This window comes from Pleurodeles waltl, chromosome 4_1, assembly GCF_031143425.1.
Source record: "Pleurodeles waltl isolate 20211129_DDA chromosome 4_1, aPleWal1.hap1.20221129, whole genome shotgun sequence".
NCBI classification, from domain to species: domain Eukaryota; kingdom Metazoa; phylum Chordata; class Amphibia; order Caudata; family Salamandridae; genus Pleurodeles; species Pleurodeles waltl.
Window position 1 is genome coordinate 670,141,603 of NC_090442.1, and position 16,721 is coordinate 670,158,323.

General features: G+C 43.5%; 1 protein-coding gene across 4 annotated transcripts in view; it reads right to left on the minus strand.

The window, feature by feature from the left end:
* Window positions 1–16,721, minus strand: part of MDM1 (Mdm1 nuclear protein) — a 326,554-nt gene that overhangs the window by 90,149 nt on the left and 219,684 nt on the right. For all 4 annotated transcript variants that reach the window (XM_069229178.1, XM_069229176.1, XM_069229175.1 and 1 more), the window contains one exon: window positions 12,514–12,822. In XM_069229178.1, coding sequence (XP_069085279.1) covers window positions 12,514–12,822 — 309 coding nt within the window. The remainder of the gene's footprint in view (window positions 1–12,513; window positions 12,823–16,721) is intronic.

Sequence of the window (16,721 nt, forward strand, 5' to 3'; positions counted from 1 at the left end):
AGAGGGCTGGTAAGGGGTCTGCTGCTAGACAGAATCTCTAGCACAGAAGGCATTACAGACTGTAAGTAACTTGTCCATCTAACAGAGACTTCTAGCCGCAGATTCCTTACCCTGGAATAGATACACAAGCAATGCCTCCCTAAAGGTGGGGCTGAAAAGCTGATTTAAACCAGAAAGTCCTGCAGGACTGAACAAACGAAATTCCCATTGAAATTGACGTGGCTGTCCAGGCAGTAGTGCTTGGTAAACATGTGCAAAAATGTCCATGTTGCCGCCTGACAGATGTGTAGGACAGGGGCTCCACAGGGTAATGCATTGGTCGCAGCCTCTAGTGGAATAAGCACACAAGCCCTCAGGGTGTTGTTTACTGGCCAATGCAGAGCAGATCTTTGTGCAGAGGACTACCCACCTTGAGACGGACTGCTTCTGCACAGCCTTCCCTTTCTTGGCCCCTACATACCCTACAAAGAGTTGATTGTCCATTCTGAATTCTCTTGTGCGATCAAGATAGAACAACAACGCTCTGTTTGGTTCCAGGCAGTGGATTTTCTCCTCCTCTTTGGAAGGGTGATTTGGGGCAAAGAAGGTATGCAGGATTATATTCTGGCCTACACAGAAAGAAGTCACAACCTTCGGAAGGAAGGAGGCATGTGTCTGGAGTACCAGCTTGTCCGGATAGAAGGGAGTGTAGGGAGGGTGTGCTTAGAGGTGCATCTAATTGGGCAAGGGGGAGGGGTCTGCCATTGACCCAATTGTGGTTCGTCAGTCACCACAGCAAATTGTTCACAGTTCCCTCTGAAATTTGAGACATGTTAGAGAGATTCCCCTGAGGCTGTGCCCACTGGGACTTCAGGACTCACTGCAGAACCCGCATATGCCATACAGGCAAGTGTTACAGGCAGGATGCAGGAGAGGCCATGAGGCCCAAAAACCAGGACAGAACCTGAAACTTCCAGGACAAAGGCTGAAACATCATCATCATAGCCCAAATATCTTGAACTCGACACTCAGGAGGATAGGCCTGAAACTGTGCTGGGTCCACAACAGCTCTGTTGAAAGGGAGCAACTGAGAGGGAATTAGGTGTGACCTCTGCATGCTGCCAGTGAACCCCAGCAAGTGGATGAGGTTTGCGGTAATGTGGAGGTGGGAGGCGACGACCTGTGGCGAGCCAGCCTTCAAAAGTTATCGTCAAGATAGGGGAAGAGTGGAACCCGTGACCATCGTGACCCGTGACCACCTGCATGAGCAGAGGTGCCCCTGCAAACTCCAGTTCATTACATTGGACTTCATAAATGCGGGGAAGACATTTTACCTGTGTACAGAACACAGCTATATAATGGTAACTCCGAACCTGGGCATGTTTGATATCAAACATGTCAGAATCATACCCCCATAGGGTTGCCAGTATTGGCTGTATGATTCCATGCACCCTGGGGGCTCCTTAGAGGACGCCCCAGTATTGCTCCCAACAGAGGTTTCCAAACAGCCCGCGCTGCTGCCACCCCTCAGACAGGTTTCTGTCCTTTTGCTGCTTAACCAGCTCAGGCAGGGGAAGGCAGAACAAAGGATTTCCTATGGGAGAGGGAGGTAACACTGTCTTCCTTGGAAAACGGTGATACAAGGCTTGGGAGGGTTAGCCTCCACAAGCCACTGATTTGCTTTGAAGGGCACATTTGGTCCCCTCCTTGCATGAACCAGTTTGCACCGGTCCAGGGACCCCTGGTCCGGCTTGAAACTGGACAAAAGAAAGGGGGGTGGCCACTCCCCTGTCCATCACCACCCCACGGGTGGTATCCAGAGCTCCTCCAGGTAGCCACTTGATTCTGTTATCTTGAAACCAAGAAGTGCAAGGTCCATGAGAGCGTCTGAGTGGCCAGGTAAGGCAGGTGACTTCAGACACCCCTCCAGATAGGTGGTCACCTTGCAAGGTGATCAAACCCCCTTATCGGGCTATTTAGGGACTCCCTTGTAAGTGGGTCCCCAGATTCGACGTGGAAGACGCCACCAGGGCTCCTCTATATCATTTACTTCTATTTCTGGCTACTGGAACCGCAATTGGACTCTTCAGGAACCAACAAGACTGCAGCTTCTGAGACAACCTCGCCTTGCAACATTGTTTCTCCGGCTCCTTCCAGCAACTGCAACATTTCCCCAGCTGGGCATCCTCTGGGGTCGACGAGACTTCAGCCTGCACCAAGAAGAAAGAAGGAATGTCCTTTGGAGTGAAGGAGTCACTCCCCTGCATCTGCAGGACCCTACAGCAGCGACATCTTGATACGTTAATCTGTTCTCCTCTGGACCCATGTTGATCATCACAGGTGGTGGTCTGGAGTGGTCCCCTTGGTCCTCTCTGCCACCTATCCAACTTGGGAGACGGTGAGCCCTTGCCTATCCTCGCAGGACAGTGCCCCTGTTCACGGCGACTCTTGCAGCTACCAAGGCTTTTTGTCTCCTGCTCCAAGGGATCTTCAGGCTCTGAATAGCCCTGGCCCCCAGCACTTCTTCCTGTCAAGCTCAGTATCCTCTCTGCTGCTCCAGTGACTCCTCTCCAGGTGTGCTGATTGTGCCTCACTGCAACTTACTATGCCTGCTGTCAGTGTGTTGCCTGTGGGGGCTGTTTCTGTTGGCTCTTCTAACTGCTGAGAACTCCCCTCCAAGAGTCGAGTCCCCTGGACCTTGCTGGTCCTCTTCAGCTTTGCAACTCTTCTTTTGCTCCTCTTGCATTAGCCAAGGATTGTTGGTGGTTGTCCTACACCACTGACAATCTGCAACATAACTGACGTGGGACACCATCTGCACTGGTTCTGGGACCCCTCTTCATCTCCTGGGCTCCACAGCTGGTCTTCTTCTTTCCGCGTCGACCCAGATCTTCATCCACAGAAGGGTGGTAGTAGCTCCTGATCCCACTGGACACTTCATTATGGACTGGACTCTGTCCCCTTCTTTTGCAAGTCCTCTTTTACCAGAATCTACCTTTGGTTTCTTCTAGTCTAGTCCTGTTCCTGCACAATCCTTTTTCTAAGTTCTTTTGTTAATCCTTGGGAAGACCAGGTACTTACCTCTGCTCTCCTGGTCGTCACTTAGGTATTCACCTTTTGGGGTCTGTAGTTCTTCCAGCTTTCCTCTAATGACTCCATACCCTTGGGTGGGGACTTTACTTAGCATTCCACTATTTTAGTATTTGGTTTGTTCCTCCCTTAGGGTCCTAACTATTTTTCAATAATTCTTGTCAATGTTTGCTGTTTCTTGTGCCAATTTCTAATTGCCAGCTGAAAGAGCTCTACATTCAGTAGCCATCAAACAACGTCTGAAGTTTTGTCTCCACCGCACTAAGCCGCTCCGAAAAACAGATCATGGACTTAAGGGAGCTCCTGTGAGGTGTTCTGCTTATCTTCAAACTAAGAGGGAACTAGGCTAAAGAATGCAAAGAATACAGCACTCAGTATAAGTAATGAATTTATTAAGGCACTCCCCAGGTTTCAAATGAGGGCGTACAAAAATATTAACATGAGCATTTAACATGAATGCAGTAAAATGTGCAGATACTAAAATAATCACAGCAAGAGAATAACAACAGGCGGACAAGTGCAATACATCAGAAATGAATATGTATGCAGTGAATATATAAATTTATACATGCACACAACAAAGCTACATAATTAAGAATAAAAAATGCATCAACATGGGGATTAAATCCAACATCATCCTTATCCTCGCCAGTGTCAAGCTGTGGAACCCTTGACAGCTGAGACCGGATAAACATTCCCCAATGTGACTCATGAGCAGTGCGTCCACCCTTACAATGAGTTCCTTCCGCCTCAGCGCCAAGCTTCCCTACCCAATATACCTTAAACAAACCCAAGAGGAGGGTTCTGGTAACCTTCCCTCTCCCTTCGAGTAAGTTGAGAAATTTAAGCACTGGCTATACTTGATCTGTGTTGAAAGCACACAAAAGAACTGGCCAGATCCCAATGTGCATCCCCAAGACAGAGCCGTGCCTTTCTCTGCTATAAACATCCTCATCCTGGTACACTCTTATCACCTTTGCATCCCTACGATATGTTCCTTTCTCTGGTGAGAAGAGCGTAAACTCGTTCTATGTTGAAAACAAGCTGTGTGGGAAAATACCTACACCACTGATGTGACGACATTTGAAGCTAAGCTAAGCACAAAATGGAGTCAGTGATCAATTGACTGGGAATTGGAGGTTAAATACAGATAGCATTACATGAAGAAACCAACAATAGCACAGTGGATTTCAGCGATCAGTCAGTTCTGTCACTCTAAAGCTGGCAAACCACTGACCAAAAAACCTGAGGCACATTCCATGAGGGCAGTGTCAACCTCTGCTGCTCTTTTTGCAGGCTTATCTCTGGATAAGATATGCTGGGCTGCGACATGGAAGACTACCCATTCCTTCATGTAGCACTACTACCTGGAGTCAGCACAACGCACTAATTCGGCAGTGAGACAAGCGGTGCGGCCCCATCTATTTTAGTAAAGTGAGCCTAATTTTGAATGCAAACTGTTATCATGTTCTCTATTGCTTGTTTTGCTTCTGTGGTTCAACAAGGTATTTATATATGAAATATAATATGTATTCATAGTTATTGTATTTCCCCTAGAGACTAATGTGAACTGCTTTTTCTTTTCACCTACCATCGACAAAGGGTTGTAATACTTGCTTTAAGTACTGCTTGCTATCCTGATTTAAGCATGAGAATCTATGAATGGTCCAATACTGGATAAGAAAACATGGTACTTACCTGTAACTGCAATTACCCAGGATTGGTATCTTTCATAGATTCACATGCGGCCCACCCTCCTCCCCTTTGAGGCTTACCTTTTACCTCAATGTTGAAACGCTGGTTTCGTCGCCGATGGCATCAACTATGATGGCATCGACAGTGTAGTTTGTTTATGATGGTTTCGTCAATGGTGTTGTCGTCGGCGATGGTTTCATCGACAGTGGCTTTGTCAATGGTAACATAGTTGATGAATGCGACATAGGAGATATAGACGATGAAGCTGGCTTCGTCGACAGTTCCGACGTCACCTTCGTCGACGGAGGTTTTATCTCCATTGAAGCTGATGTCAAATCCACCATTTGAGAACAACCTGTGCCACATATCGTTGTCGACGATATTGGTGTCCGTATAGACGTCGTTGACGATGTTAGTGATGACGATGGCCTTGTCGACGAGAAGGTGTTGACAGTAGCTGTGGTGGTTGTGGATGGCATTGTCGATGGTGGTGTTGTTGCAGGCTGGACTTTTGGAGGTGATTTTCTTGACATCGATGGGTCAGAGGAAGGAGAACGATGACAAGTCTTCTTTTTCGTCTTAGCAACCTTCCTGCTCTCCTCAGAGCGCCCCTGGTCAGCAGACCTCGACCTTTTCTGGGGTCTTGAAGCATTATCACGGTTCTCAACTGAAGAACTGGACTTCCCATGTAGCCACAAAAGAAGTCTACCTTCTCTGTCCCTCAGAGTCGTGGATGGGAAAGTGGGATAGGTCTTACAGTCCTTTTCTTGAAGTTTAGAGTACAGGCATTAGAGGCAGTCTTCATGAGGGTCATCAATTTGAAGCCTTTTGTTGCCGAAGGATCTACATAGGTGAAAAAGGCCTTCTTTAGAATGCCCTGACATCTCTAGATTGAAGGGAAAACGTTTTCACAGGAAAACACAGAGCAGAGCTCAGAGAGACTCCCTTGACAAGATGTGCGGTAGAAAATCTGAGGGAGAGAGCTTCTCTTGGAAGTATTCTAGAGGGTGATGGCGCCTTATTGGTCATAGGCCAAGTTGGGTTCTTTTTTCAAAAGGACAGAGAAAGGCTTCTCAATTGATAGCTGCTGCCATTATAGCCGGTGTGATTCTTACATACTGCATTTCTAAGGTACCATGGACTCCCACTTCAATGACGTGGGATGATTCAAGCAAGTGAATCTATGAAAGATCCAATACTGAATAATAGGTTTTTAAAGAAAGAAATCCTAAGAAGACCAGGAGGCAAACTTTTTAATGCCAGTAACCGATTTATATGGAGCAATACCCTCAGCAATCAAGGCAGCTGCTGTTCCATAATGGTAATTAAGGAGTTTGCAATCTCAGCATTCAATACAACCAGACAAACCACTACAAAGACATCAACTGGCCATCAGTGACCTTCTCATAAATTAAATGGCAGCAGGGTCATCTTGCTTTGTATTGATCCAGAGCTTGTATAAGATGTCTTTTGCAAACTTGACTTTTCTGTGAAAATGTTTTATTTGGCAATTCCTAAAAAAAATGGGTACCATTGCCAGTGTCTTTGTAGCACCAAACCAAATGCTATTGATCATCACAAATTTACTCCCTGAAGTTCATCAGAAGCATGAGGCACTTGCTCATCTGACTGTGGATTTCATGGATTCCACTGTTCTAACATTACTTACCAAAGTGTTTTTGCCTTTGACATAAGGACCACAAGGATTGACTCCATTAAAAGCAGGCTGAGGCTCCTGAGGATATATACCGTTACACACGATGGAGAATTGTGACGCTCCACCTCATAATAGTCATCCAAATTTCTTAAAGAAATGTCTTTACTTTCAGCGTGACAGGTCATATCCCTCAGCTTCTTATTTTTCACAAAGTGCACAATGATTCCAGAAGAATCTAATCACTACTAACAAGCTAATTTATTCGAATTAGTTCAGTCAGAATTTTCCCATCCACGGACATGAATGTTGGAAAGAAAATATTGGTAAGAAAAGCATTTGAGGAACACAATTTTGGCAAATTCTAGGCAAAGAATCCCTATTTTGAGCCTGCATTATCCCCCAAAAAGTAATTTTTCTGAACAGAACATCCAGCAGACCACCTGTCTGCGATTTGGTATGGTGAAAGACATTAAACAACTTTCTATACCAAAAGTCAATTTAACCATGATTAACAATTAGCACTCACAAATTAACATTTCTGCTTCAGATATACATGAAATGGTCCAGAATAGAACATTTAATTCTACCCAGTTTCCTCCTGAAGGTTTGGCATTATGGTCTTATGATTTTAATACCTGCATGCGCTGTTTTCTTTCCAACACCCCAGGCCCTAAAGCTAATCGCCCTGATCCACCCGATAGCACACATACACCTGTAATAAACACCACACATAGTGTAAGCAAATTGTGCCAGTGCTGGCTAGCACATTCAGGTCTTTAAGCTGTGAAAAAACATTTAACCACATACAAAGAAACATGTATTTTTTTGACTTACTTCTGGGAATACATTTTACTGGAAATAAACAATTCATGGCAACAAGATTAGAAGTATTTTATAGTAAATGGAAACAATACTCAGAAAAAGAAGTTGCAGAAAGAATTAGGCACATAGTTCAAGAAATTGTGCAAACAGTTTTAAAAATTATCAATAATGGCATACATTTGCTTTCTAAGGAAGTTCACTCATTTAACAACATCCTGTCCCTAGCATTATATTTCCTCAAAGGAGTCAGGTTTCTTACAACACAAAACAGTTAAGAGTTATTACACAACTAAATTGGACTTTACAAACATTAAGATCAGGTTTTGTGCCTTGGAAGCTTCTAAACGAAACAACCATTTTTCAGCCTTATAATTTGACCTTAACACAAAAAACAATGGCTAACAAAAGAGTTTACATACACTTTGCGGATTATCGAACCAGCGGAAAAAGTACCATTTTCAGTTCGAGACCAGCCATTCATTACATGGCTAATACACACCATTATTTCCCTACCGATTACAACTTTCCATTTTCATGATTGCAAGAAATATAAATTATTAGACTAATATGAAACAATGCACAATTCATGCCTGTTCCATTCAAGTAAGTTTCCTTTTTCCAACATGTGCTTGAATTAACATGACCCTGTATTTATTAGCACGTCCGGGACATCTTGTTTGGGGTCAAGGGCTACAAGTTTTTATGTTTACTTTGTCCTTGGCAAGTAGGCCCAACCCCCTGCAGCACAAACCCTTTGGCTGCCTGATTAGAGAGTGGAACTCTCTGCAGTTGAGTTAATGTGTTTCCAAAAGTTAATGCTGTTCGAACTTGTATTTATGGTTCATTATTTGAAAGTCTTCATTATTAGGGTGAGTGCTGTAAATAAATGTTTTAAGGTCACACTTCACTACTGACGTTGGTTCCAGTACAAAAAAAAAAAAACGTGTATACACATGTTTGAAAAGTTTAGGCTATGAGGCTAAGTTTAATGCTCCCAGAATGCTCTCTGATTATATGCAAATGAAGTGTCATTTAGTAAAATGTGTTGATGCATGCTAGTATTTCCCAAAAATATTTCTAATGGAAAATCAGTGTAACCATTTTCAACACGATTATGGGAAGCATGAAAATAAACAAACACTGACAAAGCCAACTGATCTGACATATTTTTATAAGTCTTTTAGTTTCATCAATGCGTGTCTTGTTTTGACATGGCTTTTGTAACACTTTATTGTTGTGGGAGCTACCAGGCCCTCAACATTGTAACAAACACTGGCAAACCCCCCCAAAAAAGTTTTTGAACTCTCTAAAAGCACACCAGTGGCATAACAAAGGCCCCGCAGCCGCCCTCCAGGGGGCCCCTTCAGCACAGCACCTGCCCTGAGTGAGTCTGGAGAGTGGGCTCCTCCATGTTCTTTACAAAGGGGCACCCTTCAGTTTAGTTACGTCACTGATTGCCACTGTAGTTCCTGACACTGAACAAAACTACTTTGTGTGGCAATATGCTCCTTGTGGAAGAGCAGAATGCGATCACTCACAGTAAAGCCGGCCGAAAGAGAGAGAAATAGAAGTTTAATAAAAACAAAATGTCTTTGTTAACACCAGACCTAATTAGGGACCAAGACCCACATGTAGGTAGCTTTTTGCATGTCGCAAACAGCGACTTTCGCTGTTTGCGACATGCAAAAAGCACACTGCGATGCACAAACCCAGTTTTGCGATTCGGTAACCTGGTTACCGAATCGCAAAACGGGTTTGCGACTCGCAATTAGTAAGGGGTGTTCCCTTCCTAATTGCGACTCGCAGTGCAATGTAGGATTGTTTTGTGACCGCGAACGCGGGTGCAAACCAATCGCAGTTTGCACCCATTTCAAATGGGTGCTAACACTTTCGCAAAAGGGAAGGGATCCACATGGGACCCCTTCCCCATTGTGAATGTCACTGTAAACATTTTTTCAGAGCAGGCAGTGGTCCTGTGGACCACTGCCTGCTCTGAAAAAATGAAACGAAAACGTTTCATTTTTCATTTTTGTTATGCATCTCGTTTTCCTTTAAGGAAAACGGGCTGCATTACAAAAAAAAAACTGCTTTATTGAAAAGCAGTCACAGACATGGTGGTCTGCTGTCTCCAGCAGGCCACCATCCCTGTGAGGGCCGCCATTCGCGAGGGGGTCGCAAATTGCGACCCACCTCATGATTATTCATGAGGTGGGCATTTGCGAAGCCCTTGCGAATCACAGATGGTGTCAGGGACACCATCCTACATTCGGATTTGCGACTCGCAATTTGCAGGTCGCAAATCTGAACCTACCTACATGTGGCCCCAAATTCTTAAAGAAAGTCGCAAAAGTGCACCCATGGTATATGTTGTACCCTATAAAATATTTGTGAACTGTATTTTAGCATGGGTAAATACGATGTGTAGATTTGCTCATGTAAAAATCTATTGAGCATTTGCAAGTTCATTTTCTCTCCAGCCACTTTCTTCCCAACCCTGGAAGAAGTTCTAATTCTGCCGTTGTCAGGAGTAAATGTCCAACCTTTCTTATTATGGGAAAATATTAGAGAGAAGCTGGTAAAAATCTTTAAAACATGCAGGTTAGTAGGTTTGCAGACTCAAAGGCATTCCAGCCCTAGAACTATTGCTTACTGCTTCCTCCAGCCCCAGTATGCAGATCTGCAGAAAGGTGGCAAAATAAGGAAATTGTTACAGTAGGGATTGAAACTGCAAGTATTTAAGCCCTACTATGGTAGTAGCCCTGACATAATCAGAGAGGCTATTATCAGAGCACTTACATAATGAGATTGCTGCCGTAATTTGTCGCCACACTACATGGCACCAAAGGGACAAGTAGATCTTTTTACAGGACAAGTAGATTTGAGAAGCAACCTGTCCACTGGACAAGTAGATATTTTAATAAATTCCACACCCCTGGGACTGATAACATATTTTTTCACTCTTTATTTTCCAGTCTTTGTGCAGTATTTCTAACTACTCTACAGCTCATCAGCTGTGTTATTATAATTTTTTTCCTGATTGAAGAGGAAATCAATGACATGGAATTCACGTAACCGTCTGAAAAAAGATGGAGAGAACTCTTGCTTGTTATTTGGGACATGCCGGACTTTGGGAACTTAGGAAGAACCAGACACTGCCTTTTGTAAAATAGAAGCTACACAAGTGAAACCTGTGTTCTGGATTGTAAACTGTCTAGGTGAAATCATCTTGGATCTACATCTAAAGCAACTCTCAGTGGTTTTCCTGAATGTGTAAATGCTGCTGCAGGCATTGTAATCACACCAGAGACAATGCCGACGAATGCATCGGTCCCTCTTGTTCAATGCAACCTATGATGAACCAACTCTACTAGCGCCATTCTTCGATGAGCTGCCCAATGACTGGCTTAACTCACTGTATTCATTTGAGCCTCCATGCAAAGTACTCACATCATCACTTAGTACTTATAATTGTAATCGCTTGCTAGCCCATCCAATATGTGAGCTAACAGCAATAAGCATGAATTCACGTTTTTTCTCCACAACCACAAATATGCTGCATGTAAACATAATGACATTCATAGGTCCTCAGACAAGGATTGAAAGGAAACTTGTGATTCAACCAGAAATACACACATGATTCTAAACTCACCACAGTGACTGTATTGTGAAGCTGAAGATTTTCAACTAACTATTTTTGCTTCTCCCTTTTAAAACCACATACTTTTTATGTGGCATTTAAGCATCCTGCCTGATCTTATTTATTGCCAACAAACATCCCTCATTACTGATATAATGGGTTTTACATGTTCCAATGTTTCGATATTTTATTGCTTAAAACATACAAGGCATAAGAAACAAATTCATGCATTGCTTATTGCATTTCTTTTTGTTATTTTATGTAAAGATGTTTTTATGAAATGACGTTTATGTATACAAATGTTCTGCTTTACGTGTATATAACAGATATTATGAGGTTATTGGGGATTTCCCTATCAGTAAGATAAATCCCTATATATGTATATGTATATGTATATATATATATATATATATATATATATATATATATATATATATATATATATATATATATATATATGCATATGCCCATATGATGTCAATAATTCAGACGTACAAGCCAAGGATGACATAAAGACCATAAGATCCGACTCCAGTTTGAGCAGGCCAAGACTCCATTTCTCTCTCATTTTTACAAAATCATCACCATGCCTGCTTTGATGTTGATGCTGTTGTATGTCCTTAGCATTCAAAGAACACGTAAAAGTGTCAAGTTACTCAGACAATATCATTGATAAGACCCCTTATGCAACATCAGTGCGGAACAAGTGCCTTGTTATCTCTATTTCAATGTCAAACAAGAACAATAGCCAAACAGTCTAGTCTGAATTGTTGTATTTTTACCTTATTTGTTTGTAAGAATAAGCTGATGGTGGGAATTCCATCTCAGATAAGATATAGTATAAAATGGCTGCCACTTGGCCACTTGTCAGAATAAGTCCTTCATCTCAGATTATCAGGCAAGATACTGCCGAAGACGATCCTGACTGCCAGAGATGCTGCCATATCGCACTTCTACTAAAAGCTGATATTAAGCCACCAGTACAGGAGGAGACGAGCTGATGCAAAATTTATTTACCTGTCATTCCGAACACAGCCTGCCTGACTTTACACAACTAAAGGACTTTGCTCTAAACAGATATGCAGTATGTTGATTCTCCCTAAGAATCTCTAGAATCAGGTTATGCTACTTTATGCTCTCCTAGCATAGCACACTGAAGTACATTTTAGGGAGTTAGGTTTTTTAGATGACATTGTAACCATGGTAGAAATTTCCATATTATTCTCGTTGTTCGCAACATGCATTTGTGCTGTTTTAATTATATCCTGTGTGGTTATTTTAGATGTAGCAAGCAACAGGGTGAGCCTTCTGAAATAAACACACCTTTTAGTTAAAGTATCTTTCTTCTTAATGCAGTGGGTGTATTTGAGAAGAACGAAAAAGTTTTATTCCTAATCACCACATCACCCCTGGATCCCTGTTTAGGAGCTGTTAGTAACCCAAAAAGCACTTTAACCATGGACTGGGTGGAGGTCTGCTGGGCTGCAAAAACCAGTGCTTCATATTCAAGTGTTGGTGCATTGAACTAAGTTCACTTGTATCACCTAATGTTGTGAAAACAAACCTTGTAGAGCTGAGCCAAAGACTCAGTTTACACAACACCTTGTGCAAGCCATGCATTTCCAGGTCATACCTTATCTTTCTTTGATTTGTTCTTACATCTGTATTGCCCTCTTTCAACCTCTGCACTGGCTCACTGATGGATTCTTTATTGTCATCTTCTTCCTCCTCATTCTCTTCAAGTATTGGCGTTATCTGCTCACCACTAACATCTTCCTCCCAAACCAGCTTCCTCCTGACTGGGATGGTGGGATCATCTGCAAGATCCATTACTCGAGCATCTTTATTTATCTGCTCTTTTTCAGCTGATACCCTTTTTTCAGCAGACGAAGAAACATCCGACTTCAACCCTTTCTTGGATTTGGATGATATCCTGTGGACTCTAAAGAGCAAGAAACAAAACATAAGTCAAGTGATTTTGCCACTACCCATCCTTCAGGGGGTCATGATAGGCAATTACAAAAAGAATATTTATTCTAAACAAAACTAAAATACCACTGTTTGAATGCCCCAACATAAATTTGCATTAAGAAAACACTGCAGTATTCTGTGCCCTGAGTGTGTGCTTTTCCTCCAGAAAAGAAAATGTGTGGCTCAAAAAATTCCAAAAAAGTTGATCAGCCTGATTCCCTTGAGTCAATATGCTCCACTCAATAGGTTAGAGAATATGTTACCTGTGACTTAGTGGCAGAATGTTACAGTAAAAATTCTTCCTATGTGATTTCTATATCTGTGAAATCTTTACATAATGAATGGTAAAAACATGCAGCAAAACAACCAATTATTTCACCTTTTTCAGAAGTGAAAAACAAGTTTCTGTGAGAAGAGTCAAATGAGACATTTGTATCAATAAAAGTGCTCAGTCTAAAAATGAAGTACTCCCACATCACCCTTCCTTTTATAAAGAGCATGTAATCCCTGCTTATAAAGTAATGTGATAGAGAAAGTTAAAACTGATGCGTTAAAAAAAAGAAGGAATATAAAAGGACTCTTGGAAGTTTTGTAACCTCTTTTCCGTTGAGTGCTATCAGAACTGCTAGAAGGAGGCTTGGAGAATGCCAGGTTGAAATAGATGGTGCCCTGAGTTGTCCTAGGGCATGTCTAGTCAGTCTTCGTTCTGGTGTAAAAGAAGACTTCTACCTAGCACTCACCATAACCATACCTGTGATATGAGAATGGGGCTGTTGAAGGCTAACCTAGAAAGAAGTGCGCCCTTGTTTGGAACCAGTGTATGTGAATGTGATACATGGTGATGACCTACTAGACCTAAACATATACCCATTACGTGAGTATCAGAATAAAACTAGAGAGTAAGCAAGGTCATAGAATCAAATGCAGCATCTCCGATTTATCCTCACAAGGTAATTTGACAGAGTACTTCCTGGGGTATTGTGACAAAAAATGTTTTTCAGGTTCAACACAGTCAAGATGCCATTTTTATAAAGTAAGATGATGTATTAGCATCCTAAAATCAAAAACCAAGAGTTCATTCCAAAATGTACTGCACTTGCTGATTATTCAAGATTGTCAATAATTTGAAACATACACTCACAATTTTGATGTTGTAAATCAAATGCAACTTGTGATACACGAAACATAAGATCTGCTTTCTTGTTACATGTCATAAAGCGCTCGAGCAATAGGCTCACACTTGAGAGACCATGTAAAAACTCTGATCTAAAAATAACAAAGATGTTAACTTTTGCACTACGGCCATATAATTTTGACCTTGTAAACTCAGAGGCTCATAGTGCACACAAACAAGTTACTTACCTTCGGTAAAGCCTTGTCTGGTAGAGATTATGGCGGTCATTATGAACATGGCGGGATGCCCCGCCGACATCCGTTCTGATGGTCGTCGGAAGACCACCAGTAGTGGCTGCAGGCACCCCGCCATATAATGACACCTGAAGCCTCTCAGCCATTGATGGCGGTGACGGCTGCCATGCGCCATGCTGGCAGTCGGTGGCGGGGGTGATGCTGCTCCACCCTCACCCTCAGTCCAGACACTGCCACGCCTATAATGATGCAGTCATAGGCATGGCAGTGTATGGAGACGCGGCGATGCCGGCAGAGCAGCATCCTAGTAGCCCTTTACCTCCTGGAGCAGCACCATGGAACAGGTAAGTGCTGCCTGAGTGAGAGGGGTGTCGAGTGAGTGAGTTCGTGCATGGGGGTGTATGTTTGTGAAGGAGGGATGTTTGTCTGTGTGTATGAATGCGTATGTATATGTCTACATGCGTGCATATGTATGGGGGGCCTAAATAGGGGTGGGGGGTGGTGAGGGGGCCTACAGGGGGATCAGGGTGGAGAAGGGGTAGAGTTTAGGGTTTCGAGGTACAGGGGGTGTGGGGTGTAGGGGGTGTCCAGGGGCTTGGGGGGGTATTTGGGGATTGTGGCAGTGGAGGGGGCTAACGAGTCATACTGGTGGCAGGAATGAGTACTCCTGTCACCAGTATGCTTTCCACCAGGAATTGCCTGGCGGGGTTTCTCACCAGGAAATCCCCGATGGAAATGGGATAATTTTCCTACCGGTGGTCTAGACTCCACCGCCGGGTCGCCGGTAGCTATCTTTGGCCCAGCGGTCAATTCAGGCCTGGCGGTGAGTGGTAGTTCACTACTGTCACTGTTATATGGCGGTCGTGCACCACCATGCCGTCGGCGGTGATTACCGCCACCGCCGGCGGAGCGGGCTTTCCCCCTATGTTCAGAATGACCACCTATATCTAGCTGCAGATTCCTTACTTTAGTATTATGCCAGGTCTCAGAATGGATCTGAAAGATTTTTTGTGAAAGTACCCCTGCGTGCCGATAGGTGGCGTTGATCGGCTCCTGGTGCGTCGGCCACACAGGAAGTGACGTCCATGTCAATTGTATTGGCACCACTCTGGTGATCTGACATCGGTTACTTTTCACAACTTTCCACACCAGAAGCGCAGAGCTATGAAGTACACTGACCACTGGTGTGGATAGCTAGGGCCCTAGAAATCAATTTGCAGACCAGGGAGGATGGATGGGAAGGTAAGGAATCTGCAGCTAGATATAGTCTCTACCAGATAAGGCATTACCGAAGGTAAGTAACCTGTTCATCTGATAAGAGACTTCTAGCTGCATATTCCTTACTTTAGAATAGATACCCAAGCAATACCATCCCGGTGGGTCTGTGGACCAACTTCAGACGAGGAAGTCATGTAGGACCGAATGGGCAAAATGCCCATCGTGACGGACCTGACTGTCCAGGAAGTAGTGTTTGGTAAACGTGTGCACGGAGATCCATGTTACTGCCTGGCAGATATCCAGGACTGGAACTTTGCACGCTAACGCAGTGGTCGCAGCTCTCAGGGGGTGGGGTGCTGGGTGAGGTAACTTGGGTCCCTTCGGACAAGACGGTGGCGACAGGTGATTGTCCTGTTCACAGAAGCACCTGTGTTGAGTTTGGAACAGGTATCCAAGAGGAGTTTAGAGATGGCCTCATTAAATGGAAGGAGTGTTTCAGATGGGGAGACTCCCGGCTAAAGCACCTTCTTTAACACATTAGTCTTGACCGCCACTGAGGGTAACTGAAGGCTGAGGACCTCAGCAGACTTCCAAACCACCATTGCGGAGGACGCTTCCTCCTCTGTAGCCAGGGTAGGAGGAGAAAGCATGCCTGCATTTGGGGAAGTATCCAGGCCACTGACTTCACCCAGTTTCTCACATTAGTCCATATCCTGTTCATAACGCTAGAATTCAGGGTCCAGTGCTGCTTCCTATTCTTAATTGACATGCTCTAGATGTTGTATGTATTTATCCAGGAAACACACTTGGCAGGTTTTGGGTTCAGTGGGTTTGCCAGCAATTGGGGTCCATACCACTATTTTTCCTCTTACTCCCCTTTGTATAGATGAGTAGTAATATTTGTTAGACACGGGGAACAATTAAGACAGAGAGAGGTAAGAATGGAAGTGCAGGGATGCTACCTGCTGTGCAGGGCACACTGGGCTCCGATCACATTCTGTTGCTAAATATGTACAGCCTTAACTTAGATGACCACTCAATCTTCTATGGAATTTGGAGACAAATTGCGTACGTAGATCCATGCATTATTACATAAAGGGGCATTTTAATACCAATCTACAACCTCAACTGGTAGATATTTCTGTAATACACAGCCTATGGATAGAGCCTAATCATTTTATTCCACAACACAATCCAGGATCGATTTCTGGCTGGGTTCCAGGGATGTTGTTGGCTAAATAGAAACTGTGTCATATCTGCCCAGGAGATTGTGAGACCACTCGT